Source organism: Mesoplodon mirus, assembly GCF_964341445.2.
Source record: "Mesoplodon mirus genome assembly, chromosome: 3".
Classification (NCBI taxonomy): domain Eukaryota; kingdom Metazoa; phylum Chordata; class Mammalia; order Artiodactyla; family Ziphiidae; genus Mesoplodon; species Mesoplodon mirus.
Window position 1 is genome coordinate 178,623,988 of NC_138978.1, and position 17,180 is coordinate 178,641,167.

Genomic DNA, 17,180 nt, shown 5'->3' on the forward strand with positions numbered 1-17,180 from the left:
AATACTCCATATGCTCAAAAGGCAGTACGTGTGGCGTATGAGCGGTACACGTAGTGTAGAAGTAGGTTTAAATATCATTGATCTTTAATACAACATTAGTAGATGTAACTCATGATAACTGATGAAGATTTAACAAAGCAGTTTAATGGACTCGAGAGTAAACTCTAGGCAGGAGGGACGGCTCAGAAGTCATAATAGGCCTCTGTAAGCAGTGATCATATAATAACTGTGATAAGGTTGGACTGATCATCAGCGAGGCTGGAGAGTATCTCTGAGGGAAAGGACTCAGAGGTGTAGTGTCCCCGCTGCTCCTGAGGGAGGCTCCACAGAGACCTCTGTTGGGTTGCCCACTGAGATGGGGGGAGAGGCGGAAGGGCCCACCAGGCTGGGATAACTGGGGTAACGGGACAGCACACTTCCTACAGAAGGCCGGCAGCCCAGCCCACCTCTAGGACGGAGTGTGTCCAAGATAGGGAGCCAGGTGAGCCACCGAGTGTTTCGGTGCACGCTCCCTGCCAGCAGAGCGACCACGGGAGCAGACAGCCGGGACTCCGAGGGGCGGGACGCTGAAAACCCCGGAAGATCGGAACTCTCTGCATCTCATTTCTAACCCCCTTCCAGGGTTGTAAGCCCTAGTTGGGCTGAATGGCTCTGTGCTTTTGAGAGATTGAAAGAAGCTTTGTTTGTTGTGCTTTGTCTTAATCAAATCCCCTTGCTGTATGTATGAGTGTTAAGAGAGGTGTTTTTCTTGACCAGTTATAGGAAGCCTAGTAGCAGCACCCTCTTCTAGAAGGAAGTCTGGGGGCTTCCTTCCTTCATTACATTCTTTCTCCACAGAGGAATTATTAAATACACAACCCATCTTGACTTTAATCTCACTACTAGCATTATTACCTGGCTGTCCCTATGGTGAGTTTCCTGTGAGTTGTAAGATTGGGGAGGATTTATGTCACTCTTTTTACAGATTGTTCATTTTTCTCTAAAGGACAATTTTTTTTCTCCTCTTACATTCTTTTTTTTTTTCCCCCTTAGGTAAACCTAAGCAATTTGAGTTTTTGTAAATCAAAGCTCTGAAGGTGTTATTGCAAAGCTTAATTTCCTTTCTCTGACAGGGAACGTCTTAAACTCTTAATTCTCTTTTTCTTTCTGTGGAACTTCACATGGTTTTTTTCAATCAAAGGAATAAACTTTGGCCTCTGACACAAGTAAATTTCTTGTAAATGCACTGACCAGTTTTTTTTTTTAAATTTCCTCTTGGAAAAGTCTTCCAAATTTTAATCTGAAATAATTCCTCTTTAAAATGAGTCATTCTTGGGTTAATAGCATAGTGTTATAGTTACAGTGAATACATGTCCTGTAAAAATGGAACTCTTAAAAATAAACCTTTGATCTATTCTTTTCAAATGAAAATTGTCTGTGACTTTGGATGTTTGGAAAGGCAAACCTTCCTTCAGACATGACGGGTGTGAATTACTATGCACAGCGTGTGGGGAGGTGTGGCCTGGCCCAATTTAACATAGTGCTTGATCTTTCCCTGAATCTTCTTTCTCTTCAGATTGATCACTTTAAGAATCGAACCACATTTACTATTTTCACTGAAAGATTTTCACATTCTTTTATCACAGTTTGTATTGTGTTATGTGTACTTCTAAATTGTAAATTACTGTAAAAATATATTAACATTGAGATTTAAACAAATTTAAAGTGACAACTATACCCGATCTCCTAATACCACGGATTTCACTTAACGTATTCCATACAAGTCAGTTCCTGTGTCCATATGTTTTAGACTTTTTTTTTTTTTAATTTATTTTTGGCTGAGTTTGGTCTTTGTTGCTGCGCGCGGGCTTTCTCTAGTTGTGGCGAGCGGGGGCTACTCTTCGTTGCGGTGCGCGGGCTTCTCATTGTGGTGGCTTCTCCTGTTGCGGAGCACAGGCTCTAGGCGTGCGGGCTTCAGTAGTTGTGGCTCACCGGTTCTAGAGCGCAGGCTCAGTAGTTGTGGCGCACGGGCATAGTTGCTCTGCGGCATGTGGGATCTTCCCAGACCAGGGCTCGAACCCGTGTCCCCTGCATTGGCAGGCGATTCTTAACCACTGCACCACCAGCGAAGTCCCCAGATGTTTCGAATGGTTACAATCTACAACTTAATATTACTGTTTTATAACTTTATCTTACCATTTTTCTAACACTATACTTACAGTAGTTGGTAGCTGGGTCATAGTCCTTCCAGCAGTTGTATTTTAACTTACTTTTCCTTGCTTAACTTACTGGATATTTCGTTTTCTATCTTGCTGTTTATTGATCTAGCACCGTAGTGAAAATCTTCGGGCATTTAGAGTTTTTCTTCATTTTATTTATTTCTCTAGGGGTAATTCATGAGGTATACATAAATTTATGGTTTTTGTTACATGATTCATTTTACTTTCCAAACGGGATTTTTAACAATTTTTAGTACCATCATTATGTCTTTGAATGAATCACTTTCCCACACCCTCATCTTTGTTAGATCTTATCTTTTAATAGAAGACTAATTTAATAGTTGTAAGTGATGCCTTGTTGTTTTAATTTAATTTATCCTCCCACCCCCAAGTTTTACCATTTGTATTGCCCTGTGTGATCTGTCTGTTATAGCCTCTGCTCTTAAGTATACTCTAGATTTGACTCTTGTTGTTTATTGGGTAATCTATTCTCTTTGTGGCTCATACTATAAAAAAATGAAGTTCTTGATTTACCAGTTGGAAAGAAGTTAACAGTTTATGTCTGTATGTCACTGAGAAGGGCTGACCAGCTTTTAAGGGAAGAAAAGCCATCTCCTCTGTTCCACCCAAGCTAGACGTCGTGAGCATTTTCAGATGCCCCAGCAATTTATTGTCCTCATAGCCGCAGGTGCAGCTGTAAAGGCTCATGTGGTTTTTTTGTGTGTGTGTGTGTGCGTTGACATAAGTTTACTGAATACAATCATTGGGGCTCATATACTGAGGCAATACTTAGCTGTAGAGAGTTGGATACTATTGGAAGATTTGAAGTGTGGCCACCCACTCTTTTTTTTTTACCATCTTTATTGGAGTATAATTGCTTTACAATGGTGTGTTAGTTTCTGCTGTATAACAAAGTGAATCAGCTATACACATACATATATCCCCATATCCCCTCCCTCTTGCGTCTCCTTCCCTCCCACCCTCCCTATCCCATCCCTCTAGGCGGTCACAAAGCACCGAGCTGATCTCCCTGTGCTATGCAGCTGCTTCCCACTAGCTATCTGTTTTACGTTTGGTAGTGTATATATGTCCATGCCACTCTATTGCTTTGTCACAGCTTACCCTTCCCTCTCCCCATCATGTGTTGTTTTGATCTGATCATTGCCGCACTCCTTATGATGAAATTAATTTACGTCACAAGTTCCCAGGAACACATTTGTGAGTCAGTGAGAATAACAAGGTTTCTCATGGCAGCCTCCCAGGGGATTTAACTCTAGGGAACTCCATTTTCTTTGCTTCCATATGGGAAAGAAGCTAAGGAAGTCACCTCTGTTTTCTTGAGAATATGGTGTTTTAAAAAATCTGGAGTGTCAGGAAAAGATGGCATTTTGGAAGTAAGGTTACTACAGATGATTATTTTTCTGTTATTTCTTTATGCTTTCCATTAATTTATGCCTCTGTTGAAACCTCAATCTACCTCAGATCACATTCGTCTTTCTCCTTTCTGAATTTCCATTTTACCTACAGCCTCACTCATGTAATTCGGTACTGAATTGTTCTCTAATCTTTTCATGAGTAAATTTTATTTCTTTTAAGAGATTTTTATATTTCTCACATCGTAAGTATGTAGTAGGCATTTTTAACTGTGATATAATTCACATACCATAAAATTCACCCTACAGAGTATATAATTCAGTAGGGTTTTTTTTTTTTTTTTTTAGTATATTCACAAGGTTATCACCACTAATTCCAGAACATTTTTATCACCCCAGAGAGAAACTCCATCCTCCAGAGTCACTCCCTATTCTGCCTCCCCCAGCCGCTGCTAAACATTAATCTAGTTTTTGTCCCTATGGATTTGAATATTCTGGATGTTTCTTTTTGTGCCTGGCTTCTGTCACTTAGCATAATGTTCTCAAGGTTCATCTATGTGTAGTATGCATCAGTACTTCATTCCTTTTATGGCTGAATAATATTCCGTTCTAATGGACATTTAAGATATATTTCTTGATGGTTTATTTTTAGTCCCCAGCTAAAGTTAAGGCAGTATGGTAACCCTAGAAAAGCATTGTCAGACAGATATTTGCCTTACGTATCTCACAGCAAGGGCCCAGGGAATAAAAATGGTACTTTATGTTTATCTTACTAATTTCATTGATTCCTTAAAAAATCAATTTTATTATCCAAGTGAAGTTTAATCATTCTAGAAAACTTAAGCATAGATAAGCTCCCCCAAATTTATTTCATAATCTTATCACCAAGGCATAACTACGGTTAATTTGGTGAATTTAATTCCAGGCCTTCTTTTTTTTTTTTTTTTTTTTTGCATGTATTACGTGTATGTATGCACATATATTTTCCATTTGTATAATAAGATATGGTGAATACTGTTTTGTAATAAAACAATACATAACTGGCACATTTTTGAAAGTTTTGCTCTTTGTGCTTTTTCCTTCTAAAATGTTTTGGTATCAGATGCTGCTAAGATTTAGCAGTTTTATTTTTTATCATTAAAGATCATGAATTCTTGGCCACAGTTGTTTTCAGAAGGACTTAGTTGATAGAATAGGCTAAAATTTCTTTCTTTAGTAAGTTTTCAACATGCTGATAAAACTGCTTCATCAAAATGAAATAAAAACAGCGTCATCTTGATTTTGTTTTATTTTTTAGGTAATTAAATTACATTTTGAAGAATTCTTTTATCTTTTGTAGCACAGTACACTTATGAAACAAAGATGAAAGGAAAGTAGCAATATAAAGAGCATGTGTGCCTACTTTTTCTCAGGTTAACATGATAGATTAGTTTAACCAGCCCTCTGTTTTGACCCTCTTCTCTTTTTTCTTACATTCTTCTTTCATTTTTTTAAAATATTCTTTTCTATTATGGTTTATCCCAGGAGATTGGATATAGTTCCCTGTGCTATACAGTAGGACCTTGTTGTTTATCCATTCTAAGTGTAATAGTTTGCATCTACTAACCCCAAACTTCCAGTCCATCCCTCCCCCAACCCCGCCACTTGACAACCACATCTTTTTTCTTTTTTGTTCCTTTTCCAAGTAAAGTTAAGAAGAAGAGAATTGATACTTACTGAGAAAATGCCTGTTTCACTTCCTCTATAAAATTTGAAATAGTTATAAATTATCAGTAAAGCCCATAATTGTGGGCAGATTATAATGAAAAGATTTAAAATTATAAGTGATATATAAATGCAAGTGATATTTAACCTTTATAACTTGGGGACATACTTAAAGTCTGTAAATTTAAAGATGGGTGAAGTGAGTTTTAAAGGTTGATTTCAAATGGTGTGATGCTTTGTGTTCTAATCAGAATTTTCTAGGGGGAAGTGTAGCAGTTATAGGTATTATGGCCGTCAGGGGCAGCTGGACCCGGTGGGTGGTCCATCTCCCCCACCCCTTCTCTGGTGTGGATGGGAAGACACTTGCTCTCAGCTGCACATGAACCGTCATACTGTCATGGCTCAAAGACACCTCTTCCAGCTATATTGCTGTCACCGTGCTGTGGTGTCCAATTAAGAAATCTTCAAAATAAAGGTAAACTATCTTTGTAACTTAAAAAGTAAAATAATCACTACAACAAAGAAAATAAGTGAGAACGGGACTGTGCTGCTTTGGCCAAGCCTAGCATGAAGTGTTTGTGGGTTCTCCGGATGCAGATCACCGCTGGGCAGTCTAGAGAGCAGGCAGTGGCTAGAGATACAGATCCAGCATCATCAACATCATTTCCTCTCCTGACTGGATCATTCCATCCATTAAAGCGTCCTGTAAAAACTCCATGTTGAAATCAAGAAGAAACAAAGCACCCCTTTTACTCTGTCTTCTTCCATCTGTGGCTCCATTTTTTCCATCTTTCTGTTCTGAGTCTCTGCATCCTTCCCTCAGGTTCTCAGCCTGTCTCAACCAGGCCTTCAGCCTCGTTCCTCAGACAGCGCTGGTCAAGGCGCCCAGCAGCCTCCATCTTGCCGAGCCTGGGGACCAGTCCTCAGCCCTCACTTCTGAGATCTCTAAGCTTCATCTGAAACACTGTCTTTACTTGGTCTCTGGTACTCCACACTCCTTTGGGTTTCTTTCTGGTTTTTTTATGGATGGACCTTTCCCAGTCCTTTGCTGGATCCTTGTTCTCTGTGGGACTTCTGGACGAGACCCCTGACTTGTGGGCCCTTCCCCAGCCTGTTCCTCCTTCCTCATCTCAGGAAGTCACACTACTCTTAACTCCGTTGCTTAGACACCAAATCCACGTTCACTCTTAATTTCTCTCTACGCTCACATCCCGTATTCTGTCCGTTAAGCAAGTCTTGCTGGCTCTGCTTCAAAATAGAACCCCAATCCAGCCCTTTTTCACTACCTTTGCTGTTACCTGCAGTCTGTGCTACATCTCCTCTTAATTGGTCTTCCATGCCTGTCCCCCTGTAGTCTATTCATATAGTAGCCAGAGTGATTTTTTAAAAAATGACATAAAAATGACCTCAATACCCTGTTCAGAATCCTCCAGTGACTTCTTTTTTTTTTTTTTTTAAATTGAGATATGATTTACGTACCACCATTTTGAAGTATCCAATTCAGTGGTTTTTAGTGTGTTTACAAGATGGTACAGCCATCACCACTAATTCCAGAACATTCTCATCACCCCAGAAAGAAGCCCTGTGCCTCTGAGCAGTCACTCCCCCAGCCCTGGCAACCACTAATCTACTTTTTGTCTCTAATGATTTGCCTCCAGTGGTCTCTTAGATTAAACTCCAAATTCCCTGCTCTGGCCTTTGAACAATGGTTCTCAGCTTGTGGTTTCCAGAGCAGCAGTATCGGCATCACACGGCAGCTGGTTAGAAATGCAGCATCTCAGTCCCCATCCTAGATCTACTGAATCAGAAACTCTGAAGGTGGGACCTAGCCATCCATAGTTAAAGACCCTCTCTCTGCACCACATCTTGAGGACCAGTGGCGTCTAAGGTCTTGCATCATCTGGCCTCTTTGAATTGATCTCCTATAATCCTTTCCTCTTGCTCTCTTTACAGTGACCTTCCTCTGCCACAAATGTGGCAAACTTGATTCCTCCTCAGGGCCTTTACATTTGCTCTTCCCTCTGCTTGGGATATTCTTTTCCTATATCTTGTGTTCTCATTCTGTTTAGATTGTGGCTCAAGGACCCTCTCTAACCACACAGAGGTTGAAGTAATTGAGTTTGAGCATGGAGAGGAGGACCAGCTTTTGCTGGCCTGTCTCTACCCTGCTTTATGCCCAGGAGGTTGACTTCTGTAAACCACATGAATGGCCTCCCTTGCCGTCCGACTCCTAGTTGGGTTTGTCCAGTGGGGAGTGGTAGGATGGATGATAGAAGAAGGGGGGAGCCAGGTTGGGGTATTTATTCCTCTGGGCTGGCTGAGTCCTGTCCACACAGCGTGCTCGCTCGCTCTCTCTTGAATTTCGTGCTGTGTGCTGTAATAACTATGTAGTAAAGATGATCTCTACATTAGAACTTAAACCATAACATAGACGGCCTATAGGGAATGCCCTGGTGGTCCAGTAGTTAGGGCTCAGTGCCCTCCCTGCCGAGGCCCCGTGTTTGATCCCTGGTTGGGGAACTAAAATCCCACAAGCCGGGCGGTGTGGCAAAAAGAAAACAACAAAAATAGATGGTCTATATGTGTTTCGTGAATGAAAAGAATGTTGAAGCAGAAGTAGGAGGGCGTAGCGTGATGCCAGCTTGAAGACATGAGGCGAGGAGACTTATGGCTGTCACTGCGTGTACTGTGCTGTGCACTATCTGCTGTACCATCCGTCCGTACCCGAGGGGACACTGACTCTGAGAATAAATCAGAGGTGAACCTGTCAGGTGCAGTAACAGCTGCTGGACGTATTCGTTCATAAACACGTGCTTAGTGTGTGCTTGTCACAGACCAGGCACAGATCAAGGGGCCGAGGATATTGCATGGAACAGAAAAAAACCCTGGACTTCGTGGAGCTTATGTTCTCGCAGGGAAGACAGATATTAAAAGCAAGTGAAATAAATGCAGTATATGGTATGATGGTCACTGTGCCAAGGAGAGACAGCGGAGAAACACGCGTGTGTGCACGCATGAGCACGGTGGTGGGATTTTAGGCAGGATGGCCAGGGAAGGCCTCTCTGGGAAGGCAGTGTTGGAGTATAAAGACCCGGGGAGATGGGGGGGGCAGGCCGTGCTGGCACACAGGGAAGAACATTTGTCGGGGAAGGCCATCAGGAAGGCATGACCGCAGGTTTGACCTGCAAGCTGGACCCCGGCTTGGAGGCCGTGCACCCGCTTTCCTGTCCTTAGAATGTGCGCTCCGCCTGCCTTCCCCCGAGCTCGAAGCTGCCCAAGGACGCAGCCTGGAGACTGAACCCAGTTAAAGCCTCTCCATAAGCTTTTTTTATTTTTTTAATTTATTTTATTTGATTTATTTATTTTTGGCTGCATTGGGTTTTCGTTGCTGCGCATGGGCTTTTCTCTGGTTGCTGCGAGCGGGGGCTACTCTTCATTGCGGTGCGTGGGCTTCTCATTGTGGTGGCTTCTCTTGTTGCGGAGCACGGGCTCTAGACACATGGGCTTCAGTAGTTGTGGCACGTGGGCTCAGTAGTTGTGGCTCGCGCGCTCTAGAGCGTAGGCTCAGTAGTTGTGGCGCACGGGCTTAGTTGCTCTGCAGCATGTGGGATCTTCCCGGACCAGGGCTCGCACCCGTGTCCCCTGCATTGGCAGGTGGATTCTTAACCACTGCGCCACCAGGGAAGCCCCCTCATTAGCTTTTAATGCTCTTAAATTTAAACACCTTCATCCAGACTTTTTTTTTTTTTGTCCTTAGTGGGAGGATCATTTGAATAAGGTGCTGTTGTCTTATGTAATAGCCTTTTATTTGTTGATACAGTATGTTTCGTATATATACTGTGTATTAAATATGTCTGTAATTTAATAAATGCCTCTAGGTCTCATATTTACAAAGAAAACAGTTACTGTGTTTGAAGTGTTGAACTTCAAAGGAAGTATTGGTGTGGGTAGGGAGTATTGAGGAGGAGTACTGTTTAATACTAAAGTGTAAATTATTTATCTCTCTCGTTAAATGCACTGTATATGTATCCAGAGCAGCAGCAGGGTGGAAGCCTGTGTTCATTTTGTGTAACAGTTTGGAAGTGTCCACTAAGTTGAGGCCTAGAACTATGTATCTATCTTTTATGTAGTACAGTTTATCAGAATGTGAAGAACCTGATAACAGCATGAAAGCTTCTGAGCTCATCCTGGCAAATTCTAGTTTTGACTTTATATATTTTACTGTTTCAACATTATCCACTTAAACTTTTTTTTCTGGGTTACCCTCTAGCTGTAATGGGTACCCTTCTCATGTTTTCTAGTTTTGGGAGTTACTTTCTATGCTACACATGTTTATGTGAGTTAAAGAGTTTTGGTTGCAGGAAGTGGAGACTTGGCTTACCTTAAGAAATCATGGTTTTAGTGCAGGGAGGAGGTGGGAAGCCCCCGGGGGCCGAGCCTGCTGACCCAGTGGGCCGTCTTCTCTTGCGCATGTCGTCTTCTCCCCTTACTTGGACCGGATCCTTGAGGCACCCAGTCTACTTTCTAGCCAGTTTCCATCATAGTTTCCATGAGGCACTGCCTTCCCCCTCCTTCCCCCGCCCCAAAAGAAGAGCCTAATGCATCTGTCTCCCCTCTGGGGTAATGGGCAGCGAGGTTTGAGCTGGATGGGAAGCTGTGTGGCTGACTGTTGGCAGGTGCTACGGCTGTCGTATGGTGTCCTTGTGTCCGTGTGATCACAGTGCAGATCCTACTCATTCTGCTTTGTTAGAGCCTTGAAACCCCAATTGCCCCCAGTGTTTGGCATAGTCTCATTAATTATTTTTACAGAATGTATAATGGCCCATCAAGTTCATGTTTCACAGGCTTTGTATTCTCTTTGATTAGAGTTACTTTCACAGGATAAATTCTCACAGTGGGATTATGCTTTCAAGTTGTCTGGTTTTTTTGTTTGTTTATTGTTTTGTTTTATCCTGATACACACTAATCTTCCCGGCATAGGCCCCCACTCAGTGAGTGAGCATGGGAGTGTGCTGACTTGCATTGCCGCCATCAATTTGTTTGTTGATTCACTCAGTTTCTTCAGTACTGGGAGTTAACAACAGTTTTTTTGTTTGGGTTATTTTTGGTTATTTAATAGGTATGAAAACTTGTATTCCTTTTTTTAATTGTCATGCATTTTTATTTATTTTTTTAAAACTTGAATTCTTTAGTAGCAGTGTCTTTAAGATGCAATATTGGGCTTCCCTGGTGGCACACTGGTTAAGAATCCGCCTGCCAATGTAGGGGACACGGGTTTGAGCCCTGGCCCGGGAAGATCGCACATGCCATGGAGCAGCTAAGCCTGTGCTCCACAACTACTGAGCCTGAGCTCTAGAGCCCACAAGGCACAACTACTGAGCCCATGTGCCACAACTACTGAAGCCCGTGCACCTAGAGCCTGTGCTCCACAACAAGAGAAGCCACGACAATGAGAAGCCCGTGCACCACAATGAAGAGTAGCTCCTGCTCACTGCAACTAGCGAAAGCCTGCACACAGCAACGAAGACCCCACAATAAATAAATAAATAAATTTATATAAATAAAACTCAATAGCAGTCTTTCTCTCAATAAAAGTAGATACTGCATCTTTTCTTTTTTTCTTTTTTTTGCAGTACGTGGGCCTCTCACTGTTGTGGCCTCTCCCGTTGCGAGTCCCGTTGCGGAGCACAGGCTCCGGACGCGCAGGCTCAGTGGCCATGGCTCACGGGCCCAGCCGCTCTGCGGCATGTGGGATCTTCCCGGACCGGGACACGAACCCGCGTCCCCTGCATCGGCAGGCGGACTCTCAACCACTGCACCACCAGGGAAGCCCTGCATCTTTTCTTTTTCATAAAAAAAGACATCCTCACCCTCAGAAGCAACACATGTTTTGTTCTTATGTATCCTTCCCAAAAGAGGCTTTGCATAAATGTGTGTGTGTGTGTGTGTGTGTGTGTGTGTGTGTGTGTGAGTGAGAGAGAGAGAGAGAGAGAGAGAGAGAGAGAGAGAGATCATCATCCCCTGATCATCTTCACCGGATTGATAAGAAGATCTATTTGTAGTATGGGTCTGGCATATCATACAAAGAACTACATAAGTATTTGGTAAACAAGTAACATGAATAAAATGTCAGAGGAAGACTCTTTTTGTCCGTACCACAGGGCATGTGGGATCCCTGACCAGGCATTGAACCCACGTCCCCTTCATTGGAAACACGTAGTCTTAACCACTTGACCGCCAGGGAATTCCCAGAGGAAAACTTAATACGACCTTTTGTGTGCACTGATTTGACTGTGCTCCGGGGATCCCCAAGGGCTCTGCAGGCGCTGCCAGGAGAGGGGGGCCGGTATCCATCGGCCTAGCTCCAGGCCCCTCCCTTCCTCAGGCCAGGGAACAGCCAGATGGTCCTGTTGTGCATTTGCACTCCGACTGAGACCATCTGGGGAAAGGAATCCAAGGTGAGTAAAAAGTGACCAGCACCAGTGTAGACAGTACTGATCACTGTTGTGTTTCTCCTTTTGTTTCCAGATGTTTCTTACCGTGTACCTCAGCAACAATGAGCAGCACTTCACGGAAGTCCCAGTTACTCCGGAAACCATCTGCAGAGATGTGGTGGATCTTTGCAAAGAGCCTGGCGAGAGCGATTGCCACCTGGCTGAAGTGTGGTGCGGCTCCGGTATGTGTGCTTTGGTCGTGCCGTCTTTCATTATCGTCGGTTTTAGACGAGGCGCTGTGTGCCGCACGCGTTTATCTGGAGAAACTGCAGACTAGGGTGTCCATCAGAGATAGTGTTCTCAGTCCAGTTCTGTTGCGACCTACAAAGTCTTTTTGCTGTTTTCTTTTTCTGCAAGACACCGTAGACACTCCAGTATAAAAGGTCAAAAGATAGGCAGCTGATACACAGGGTGGAAGCTTCTGGGGTGTTACGGCAAAATGTATAGTGCTCACAAGTGTTTCTTGTATGTTTAAGCTGTACTTGATTAGGAATTTGAGGCGTCCTGATTGTTTTGCCCTCTCTGAGGTTTTGTAGGTTTTTCGGGAAAGCTCTTCGGTGTTGAGTTACTGTGGTGGCAGGAGACATAGGCATTATTTTAAGCCTTGACATCAGCCCCCTTACTTAGTTCTTTGGAGTCCTGAAATGGGACAGCCTGGTTTCTTTTTGGCCCCTTAGGAGTTTGTAGATGCGGGAATAAGTTTTCATGATTTCTGCTTTGTTTCTGTACAGCCTGGGTGAGCTCCCACTGTTTCCTTTTTCTCCCCTGGGGGTGCAGCGTCCCAGCACAAGTTTCCCACTGTGTTCATTGCATTCACACCGTTGACGGTATGTGACTCCAGCTGAGCGTCCGCTGCTTCCCAGGCCAGTCCTCTTACTCATCTTCCGTTGACTTCCCTGCAGCTGCGTGTTCAGGAAGGTCTTCTGCACTCTCCCCGAATTGCTTAGTTCACACAGGAGCTAGATTAGATCATTCCCATAAAGAAACCCAAGTGATCCTTTTTAAATAAAAATCTGATAGTTCGACTTTCCTGTTTAAACTCTTTGACGGCTTTCTCTTCTACTTAGAATAAAATCCAAAGTCTTGATCTGAGATTGTGAGGTCTTTGATGTCATCCGGTACCATTTTCCTCCTTGCCTGCCTCCTGCAGCTTTTTTTATTCCTGGATAAACAACGCTCTTTCCCGCCTTAGAGCCAGTGGCACCAGCTGTTCCCCTCTGCCTCTATTGTTCTCCCTCCAGGTTTTGTCATTGCTGGTTCCCTCTGGTCATTTGGATTGCAGCTAAAACATTGCCTCCTCAGAGATGCTTCTCCCGAGCTTCCTACTAAAGCAGGCATGAGGTTCTCTGTTATACAGTTCCATCCTGATTTGATCCTCTGCATGAGATGTGTCTGTTTTTTTGTGTGTGTTTGTTAGTTTATTGCCTCTTTAATCCCCATAGCCTCACACACACACACAAGAATGTAAACTCCCTAAGAGCAGAGACCTGCTTGTCTTGTTCCTTGCTGCACCCCAGCTCAGAGGGAGTGCTCGATAAATATTTACTGAATGAATAAATGAGCTTCTAGTTGCTTTGGTGGCCTCCTTGCATTCTGCAAATTACTTTCCCAAGATGATTGAAACCACGCATTGTGAGCTTCCTCGGTTTCCTTCCTCTGTACTTACCTCAGGTTTCTCTGCATGTGTGCCTACCCTTCTGGCTGATTTTCTTAGAGTAAGAAGTGTTCTTTCTCTTTGCCAAGGCTCACTCTCTGAGTTGAAACTTTTTTTTTTTTCTGGGAGCCTGGCATGGTCTCCTTGTTTTTGATTAGTGATGGAATTCTTTTATTTATTTTAATAAATTTATTTATTTATGGCTGCGTTGGGTCTTCGTTGCTGCTCTCAGGCTTTCTCTAGTTGCGGTGAGCGGGGGCTCCTCTTCATTTTGGTGCACAGACTTCTCATTGCAGTGGCTTCTCTTCTGGAGCATGGGCTCTAGGCACGTGGGCTTCAGTAGTTGTGGCACACAGACTCAGTAGTTGTGGCTCGCAGGCTCTAGAGCGCAGGCTTAGTTGTGGCGCACAGTGTCACAACTGTGACACAACTGTGGTGCACAGTTGCTCCGTGGCATGTGAGATCTTCCCGGACCAGGGCTCGAACCCATGTCTCCTTCATTGGCAGGCGGATTCCTAACCACTGCGCCACCAGGGAAATCCCGTGAATTTTTAAAAAATTATTTATTTATTTATTTGGTTGCGCCAGTCTTAGTTGCGGCAGGTGGGCTCCTTAGTTGCAGCACGTGGGCTCTTTAGTTGTGGCTCGCCAGCTCCTTAGTTGTGCCACATGAATTCTTAGTTGCGGCATGCATGTGGGATCTAGTTCTCTGACCAGGGATTGAACCCGGGCCCCCTGTGTTGGGAGTGCGGAGTCTTATCCGCTGCACCACCAGAGAAGTCCCCCGCGAATTTTTTTTAAGTGTCTTATTGAACAGCTGTTTTTTTCCTTACTGATGTGAAATGCCATTTTGAATTCTTGTTATATCTTATATGAAGTTATGTTTCTATAAGCTTTAGTTAGTTACTTTTATTGTTTTCTTCTAGTTTTATGATAAGACCAAATAGTTTTTTTTTTTTTTTTTTTTTGCGACACGCGGGCCTCTCACTGCTGTGGCCTCTCCCGTTGTGGAGCACAGGCTCCGGATGCGCAGGCTCAGTGGCCATGGCTCATGGGCCTAGCCGCTCCGCGGCATGTGGGATCTTCCCGGACTGGGGCATGAACCCGTGTCCCCTGCATCGCCAGGCGGACTCTCAACCACTGCGCCACCAGGGAAGCCCAGACCAAATAGTTTTAATTACTATAGTTTTATAAAAGGTTTGGTATTGTAAAGCAGGTGCTTATTTCATTGTTATCCTGTAGTATTCTTGTGTATTTTCTTTTTCAGATATGTTTTAGAATTACCTTGAAATGTTCTATGAAAAATTCTTTGGGGCTTTTGATTGCTTACAGTGAATTCATAATTCATTTGAGGGTTGTTTGTATGGTGTGATTAAGATCAAGGTCTTAGGTATCAAAATCTTGTCTCTTTCATTTACTAGCTTTATAACTTCAGACAAGGTACTTAATCTTTGTAGTCCTCAAGTGTTTTCCCTGCAGAATTGGGATAATAACTGAATCTATTGCACAGGATTGTGTGAGAATCCCAGGAGCTGACATTTGAAGGGGGTTTAGCATAGCCCCTGTTAGCATAACATTTAATGTTAGCTCTCAGCAAGTAATAGCTGTTATGTTTTCAACTCCTCCTTTTTTGCTATAAATTGTTCAAGGTGCCCCATTTTAAAAATAGTACATTTGGACTTCCCTGGTGGCACAGTGGTTAAGAATCCGCCTGCCAGTGCAGGAAACATGGGTTTGAGCCCTGGTCCGGGAAGATCCCACATGCCATGGAGCAGCTAAGCCAGTACGCCACAACTACTGAGCCGGCGCTCTAGAGCCCATGAGCCACAATTACTGAGCCCGTGCACCACAACTACTGAAGCCCGCGTGCCTAGAGCCTGTGCTCCGCAACAAGAGAAGCCACCGCAATGAGAAGCCCGTGCACCACAATGAAGAGTAGCCCTCGCTCGCCGCAACTAGAGAAAGCCCGCGTGCAGCAACAAAGACCCAAAGTGGCCAAAAATAAATCAATGAATAAATAAAATTTAAAAAAAAGTAAATTTGTTGTTCCACTTTGTTAGCTTCTCAAGTTTCCTATTTCCTTTAACTGACAGTCTTTCAAAATATGTAGCTATTATTTGCCATCTCCATTTCCTTACTCCCCACTCATTTGTTTGCTAAGAGAACATTTCTTGGATTCCTATAGTGTACTAGGAACTGTGCTTGATTGTGAGGAATAGATGAAAGTGTCCTGCCTTCAAGTAAAAGCAAGAATCAGCAGACATCATACAGTGTGATGACTGCAGGAATAGATGGATGTGCTCCATCTGCAGAAGGAGAAAAGGGTGCTGGGGACAGTTCTCAATGCTAGGAATGGCTTGTTCAAAGTCACATAGGCACGGATGCCAGGACAAGGGGATTGGTGTGGTCAGAGCATGGGGTGAATAGGCGGCTTTGAGACTCTTTGAAGTGTATTTAAGCGTTTGCTGGCCTAAGCCTGATTTTTTGTCATCATAGGCCATCAGGACCTTAGCTCCTAGACCTTGTAAGATGGTCCAACCCAGCGTGGACTGGAAGTTGGAAGTTACTTCACTTCCTTTGAATTCCCTCTTTGCTTATGGAACCTGGGGATTTCACTTCTTTTGAAATAAAGTGTGTGTGTGTGTGGGGGGGGGTTGTTTTTTTTGTGAGGAGGTGGAGGGTCTGCTGAGAGTTTCTTTTGGGAGGGTGTCTACTCAGCTATGGGTGTTTCCTTTTGGGGGGGGGTCTTAGTTAGAATTTCCCCGGTTTAGAGGAGAGGGGTATCTATGTCAACTCAGTATGTCAAGAACCAGAGCTGTATTTCGTTGCAACCGAGCAGATTAAGTTCAGGGGTTAGTTCACAGAATTGGCTCCTGAACCCTTGGCTGCTCCATTCTCTGCCCGTGTTGTTTATTTAAGGTACTCAGATAGTGTCTTTGATTACTGACAAGTGCATTGAGTTTTCTTAGGCTGTTTCAACTTTCTTATATTAAAAATTATATCGATGTTACCGAAGTTCTTTGGTTTTAAACAGTTGCATCCTCAGACAGTATATTTGGTTTTTATATCCAGATCGCTTAAGATTGGAAGATTTTTTGAGGGGAGCTTAAGATATCTGGTTTCTCCTAAAGTTCCCATTTATTAGGGTATTCAGTTATGCCCTTCTTTTTGTCTCTAGAAAAGTTCTGACAACTGGCCGTCTCACTGGAGGAAGGGCCAAAGAAGCATATTTTCAGGGCAGTAAAGAGGCTTTTGTTTGGAAATGCACGTGTCTGATTTTTTTTTTAACGTAGTTTATAAAATTGTAATAAAAAAAAACCAATAGACAGTAAGACTACACTATTTAGAAAGCTGTTTTTTAATGTTTCATTTGTATACTTAGAGAATCATAGAGCCATTAGAGTTAGAAGGGACCTCAGAGACTGTCCTGTGGAATAGATGACAGGAGCTTTGGAACCCGCAGTGCTTCCCAGCCTGCCTATGGCTAGTGAGGGGCCACTGAATTAGACTCCTGAGCTCCAGCTAGTGGCCCGGATCCAGTCCTCCCCCCCTGTACTCCACCCACGTTTGACCCTGATTATATGGGTGGAAAGTTGGTGATGTTTCATTTTCTAAGGGTTCTTTAAAAAAAAAAAAAAGATGTAAGATGCTAAGTAACTTCTGCATTCAGAATGCATAATTTGCATGAAGGACAGACAGTAAATGTTATGTTCGTCTTTCTTTTTACCTGCAGATAACATGATTTGTACCTCATTTA

The 17,180-nt window shown here is 43.4% G+C and overlaps 1 protein-coding gene across 3 annotated transcripts in view; it reads left to right on the forward strand.

Annotated features, from left to right (window-relative positions):
• The window catches only part of TP53BP2 (tumor protein p53 binding protein 2), a 194,343-nt gene that overhangs the window by 146,183 nt on the left and 30,980 nt on the right, over positions 1 to 17,180 (forward strand). For all 3 annotated transcript variants that reach the window (XM_082615459.1, XM_082615457.1, XM_082615458.1), the window contains one exon: positions 11,804 to 11,951. In XM_082615459.1, coding sequence (XP_082471585.1) covers positions 11,804 to 11,951 — 148 coding nt within the window. The remainder of the gene's footprint in view (positions 1 to 11,803; positions 11,952 to 17,180) is intronic.